The sequence below is a fragment of the Mercenaria mercenaria genome, unplaced genomic scaffold, assembly GCF_021730395.1.
Source record: "Mercenaria mercenaria strain notata unplaced genomic scaffold, MADL_Memer_1 contig_4336, whole genome shotgun sequence".
Lineage (NCBI taxonomy): Eukaryota > Metazoa > Mollusca > Bivalvia > Venerida > Veneridae > Mercenaria > Mercenaria mercenaria.
The window spans coordinates 41572-47529 of record NW_026462557.1 but is presented as its reverse complement, the minus strand read 5'-3'; the positions used below and the strand labels follow the sequence as shown (position 1 = coordinate 47529).

Here is a 5958-nt window from a genome sequence, read left to right as displayed (position 1 = left end):
TTGCTAAGGTTGCTCCAGCTATCCTGTTTTGTCAAAAACTGCTAAACAGATGGTCGCATTAAAAAATCAAAATGATCCTGTACCAAGACTATTCTAATTATTCCGATTCTTTTTGAAAAAGCATGGTCGCCTTGGAGTGTTGTCACCTTTTGGTATATGTTAATAGTGGAAACGTAAAGAACCTTGTTTTCAGAAACTGCTGACCCGATTTTACATATTAAATCACTGATTCTAGTAATCCACTTGAATATTTTCATTATCAACATATCCCTTTTCATTTGTAGATTATTAAATTACCCTTTAAATGGAGAAACTGCAAAACGACTACTCCGCTACCTATGAATTTTACTGCGTTCTCACTGACTCCTGACCCGATTAAATTGGGGTCCGATGCCCAAGTATCATTCACAGCACAGGTGAAGGAGGACATTGGAACCACCAACACACTTCAGGTAGGAGCTTGAGTAACTGCACCAATTAAAAAAGCAGCTCTGCTGGTTTCTTCAAGTAATAGAACTTGTAACCTATTTAAGTAAACTATATCAGTACATCAGTTGTTAAAGTGTTCCAGTGATGTTTTTTTGTGTTATAGCAATGGACAAGACAGCACATGAATACATATTAAAGTAAAATAGAAACAAATAGAATATTTACAATTTCTACGGTGTAAGTTAAACTGTGTGTTCACAGTTGCACTAACATGAAGACTGGTTATGCACCAGCCTCAGCATCATATCCAACCGGTGAGTTGGTATTCCGGGATTGCTGCTACGCAAGAATGTACAAAAATGTCGCACATGTGTGTCGCCTAGGATCAAAATCCGCTGAGGCATTTTAACAGTAATTCTTTTATAATGCAATGTATAAAGCGTCTACATTAGTTTTAACAAACACCAGATTACGTAAGTCCTTGTTCTACAACGGATTAACACCTTTCAAATTCCGTGTTTGCTAAATCGTAAGTCCATGCAAACCGTATGAATATGATTAAACTCTTTACACGTAATATGTATTAAGCGAAAATATCCACCTTTAACACGTAATTTATTTGTAAAAAGGTAAAAAGCGATTGTTTCAATTTCCTTTGTTTCATAAGCTAATTATAATATTTCTGTGACCCGTGATATATACTCATCGTGATAAACTGATAATCGGATTTAGGCTGACATGTCTAAATTTTTGTAATAGGTAGATGTCATACCACTAAATGATAAAATTCAGTAACTGACTGCGTGGTAACACTTCGGTATTCATAAATCAATTTATCCTTCATATAAATTCTTATGTAGATTGATGTTGACGCCAAACTGGATACACAAGGAACCACGATCGATGTATGCGACTATCTCACTTGTCACTTCCCGGACTTTTGCAGCATATTGAAACAGTACAAAAGTAAATGTCCCGGTGTAATCAAGAAGCTTGTTCCACAATGCCAGTGCCCTTTGAAGAAGGTAAAGCTGTTATTGTCTATTTGTAGGTCGAGCATGCACTATTTGTAAGATTTCTTGACATTTAGCATTATGGTTATGTACTAATTGTTGCTAAACTTTATCGCTGTGATTTCTGTTATAACAATTAATGATTATGTCATATTTTATATCCATGTTTTATCAAACGGATTGCAAGTCCTGAGGGATGTAAAAGAAACACTTTATATATGAGCCGCGCCATGAGAAAACCAGCATAGTGCGTTTGCGACCAGCAGGGATCCAGACCAGCCTGCGCATCCACACAGTTTGGTCAGGATTCATGCTGTTCGCTTTCAAAGCCTATTGCAATTAGAGAAACCTTTGTTTTCTCATTGTGCGGGCTCATATATTAATTATACTTTTGTATTCAGATGTTATGTTAAGGTACATTATGTATCAGTGAAAGCTATATCGTAAGGTGATTTAAAGTAATAATTTGACATATTTAGCATATATTCTTTATTTCATGTATGATATATATACATTGTGATTTAAGAACGAATATACCGTTACCAAAGCAACAATACCACTTCCTTCTGTACCAATAACTGTAAATGGATTAGTCCGTACTACGGTGGATGTAAAAGAATCCGGCAAGCAGATGGGGTGCATAGAAGTGGAAATTTGTATTGGGTAAGACGATTTTGTTACCATAAAGTTTGTTTGTTTTTGTTTGTTATTTTGGGTTTAACGCCGTTTTTCAACAGTATTTCAGTCATTATAACGGCGGGCAGTTAGCCTAACCAGTGTTCCTGGATTTTGTACCAGTACAAACCTGTTCTCCTGTTCGCCAACTTCCCCACATGAATTATCAGAGGTGGAGGACGAATGATTTCAGACACAATATCTTTTATCAAATCGCCACGGAGAACATACGCCCCGCCCGGGGATCGAACTCACGACCCCGCGATCCATAGACCAACGCTCTCCCTACTGAGTTAAGCGGGCGGGCTTACCATAAAGTTAGATAACTGTATGTTCCTTCAGTGAAATCACTCTATCTAATATGGTAGCTGATTTCTGCCATTTCGTGTGTTCGTGTCGTCGAGGCGAAATATCGAAGTAACGAAAACACGAAAGGTCGAAATAATGCTTTTTTATCGTGTGTTCGCCTCACGAAGTAACGAAACGTTGAAGGCAAAATAACGAAATTTCAGAAGCGAACACACGAACTTTTGTATTAATTACTTTTCGTGTCGGCGGGTATTAAAACTTCGTGTTGTCGCCCTTCTTTTGTCGTGTCTTCGTGTATTCGCCTCGAAAGGCAATGTGCAATTTCGTCCTTTCGTGTATTCGCCTTCCGGTACTTTTAATTCAAAAGTGTACTATGTCAAAGAAAATGTTAAAATTGTCTTTAATTGGCTACTTTTGTGTTAATATAATCAATATTAAAGTAAAAGTAAATATTTAACGATGAGAAAATTGTAACCTGTGAAGTACGATATCGTGAACGTGTTAATTGTGGAAGTTTTGATACCTGCCGACACGGGAAGTGAAAGACACAAAAGTGTGTTCGCCCTTGAATTTTCGTTATGTCGCCTTCAATGTTTTCGCGTCGTCGTGTGTTCGGCTCGAAAGTCGAAAGGCGAACACACGACAAATAAGCAGTTTTCGACCTTTCGTGTTTTCGTGTCTTCGACATTTCGACCCGCCGACACGAACAAATAAGCTTTATTTCGACCTTTCGTGTTTTCGTTACTTGCCTCGCTGACACGAACACACGAAATGGCAGAAATCAGCCACCATAATTTTATGATTTCCTTAAACATTTAACGTTTTGTGATCTGTCAAAGCATTTGTTGTACATGAAATGTTTTCATGCGAAACGGACATATAATGTAAGTTTGATGCTAGGCATTTTGTTTAAGGAATACAAGATGGAACACACTTTACATAATACGTTAAACAGGACTCGTATCCATGGACATTTAAAGTCTGAAACCTAGACATTAAGACGATAATTTTCTTTCCGTTCTCTCATTGTTAAATAAGCACAAAGAGAAACGAAAGTTTGCATGAATCAACCGACAGCTTTTTAGTTTTTATGTATAGATTTGCTATAAAGATAGTTTAAAGACAGCTTGAATATTTGACATTGTTACGTATAAGTTTCAGATTTCAAACGTTGATTGATACTGTCTCGGTACTCAAACAAGATCTAATCTTTTTCGTAAAGATCAGTAAAACACAAAGAATAGCAAAGACAGAGTTGTCATAAGTTATTGCTCTATTCGAATCGTTCCTACAGTCTAATTCATCTTTTTTATTAATTTCAGCTCCTGTTAAGAAAACGGCAAGAAGAAGAAATATAAAAATTATTGCGGTTTTACAAAACAGACGTATAAAATCAATTGTAAAAATATATATAGCTGGCTAAATAAGATGAACATTCGTGTGAAATAACCAGTTTCGTTTCTTCACAATTTTGAAGTCATGATTGTTAAAATGATTGTTACAAAGACTCTGACAATATGCAAGGAAGTTGGCACATTTCTTCAAAAAATGCTACAATGTATATCAAGCACTTTTTTGTCAGTGTTTTACATGTGTTTGACTGTAACTAGTGTAATCTGTCGAATCTCGTATATATCTGTGTATGAATTTCTGAGTTTCATTAGAAAATCTCTTTTTATTTTTTATCGTTTCGTATTTGTGCTCGCAATTTTCTCTTTTGCCACTATCATAAATTTTACTAACAGTACGTTTGTCAATTAAATATTTATCTAGATCAAAATGTAGTAGACTGTTAATTACAAATCGAATTGTCAAGGAATATATATTTAGCAATTTTGTATTAGAAAATGGCTAACCATCATACAAATATCAAATTAAAGTTCTCAATAGGATACGGCAGTTTCTGATGTCATTGTCTTCCGTTAAAACGTTTATCTATCGCTACTTTGTAAATTTGAGATATTTAAGTGTATTTTTGTGACTTTTCAAAAAGGGGCTGAAGTTAGTACAAGAAGTCTAGTCAATGATTTACATTTAATATACATGTATACTAATTGGATGTCTTAGATTTAGAGCACCACTTCAGAGGAATCATTTTGTCACAAACACCGTACTCTGTCAAAAAAGAGATCTATTGTGCATTATCATGTGAGGAAGCCATTGAGCTGGCTTACTGGAGGTCGGTGGTTCTACCTAGGTGGCCGCCCGTGATGAGATAATGCACGGAGAGGCACCTGGGGCGTTCTTCCACCATCAAAGCTTAAAAGTTCCCGTATGACCTAAATTTGTGTCGGTGCGTAGTTATACCCAACCAATCTATTGTGCATGCAAGTTTCTACGACAACGATCGAGCGCTTGTTTCTAAAAACATACCAACATAACACTATGTATGTCCACTGAACCCCGATGTACTCAATTTGGCCAAGTCGGAAAAATTTCATTTGCACAAAAACAGGAAACCCGTCTCACTCTGCTGTTCAAGTTTCAAATGACATGAACTTTTATTGGTAAATCAAGAGCAGCAGGAGAACAAAAATTATCGGCCGATGTAAGAAAAAAAGTTACGCTAAATATAACACTCTTGGCGGTATGTTAAATATCTTTTAATGGTTGCAATTAAAATTATAAATCTATATCCAAATCTGGATATCGAAATACCATTTAGCAATATACGCAGTTTGAATTTGCGTTTGCCAATATTAGATGTTGTTTACGTTTACTGGAAAAAAGTTACGTTTCGCGTGAGAAAACTTGAAATATTTATGTGTGGGTAGATACATTTATCAAAAGCCTGTCAAAATGCGGATGCAGAAGTCATGCATTAAATTAAACACTGACGAAGATTTCAAAAACGATAACAACAAAAAACTGTTGCACACGGTTCGAATATGCGATTTGTTCACATGTGTAGCAGTTGGGATTAGTAAGAGTTTAGATGCAGTTACCCTAAGTGCTTTAGACATTTGAGTTAAGTTGGTCTGCAGTTCGCAGTTCGCGTTTCCAATTGCGAACTGCAAACTGGTCTGCAGTTCGCAGTTCGCGATTCGAATTGCAAACTAGTCTGCAGTTTACGATTCAAACTTCAAAGTGCAGTCTGATCAGCACTGCCCTGCGAACTACGGACAAGAATGCATTTCACAATTCGAAGCCCAAAGCTTTGGAATCGAATTTCAAACAGCAGACTGGCCAACAGTTCACGATTAAAATGAAAATACAAGGGATGCTACTGTTTTGATTTTAGTACTAAGTTGGTAGTTTTTAAAAATAGTATATGGGTGAGCACTCCTTCCCCTCTATTACCGCAAACTGGTCTGGAGTTCACCTCTTTTAGAACTGCAAACTGCCGGCAGGTCTGCAGTTCTAAGTTTCCGGTTCAAATTGCAAACTGGGCTGCAGTTCACGCTTCAAAATGAAAGTACAAAGAATGTTCCTATTATAATTTCAATACATTTACTACGTAAGTGGTTGCTAAATAGAGGTTAAGTGTCTGTACTCCTTTCTCCACCCCCCATCCTATTAGAATTGCAAAGTG

General features: G+C 36.5%; 1 protein-coding gene across 1 annotated transcript; it reads left to right on the top strand.

Moving 5' to 3' along the window:
* The first annotated feature begins 280 nt into the window (after positions 1-280).
* On the top strand, positions 281-3773 carry LOC128553799 (uncharacterized). Its single transcript, XM_053534980.1, has 4 exons — positions 281-452; positions 1290-1454; positions 1969-2105; positions 3749-3773. The coding sequence occupies exons 1-4, from the start codon at positions 339-341 to the stop codon at positions 3756-3758; spliced, it is 426 nt and encodes a 141-aa protein (XP_053390955.1). The 5' UTR covers positions 281-338; the 3' UTR covers positions 3759-3773.
* Positions 3774-5958: the final 2185 nt, after the last annotated feature.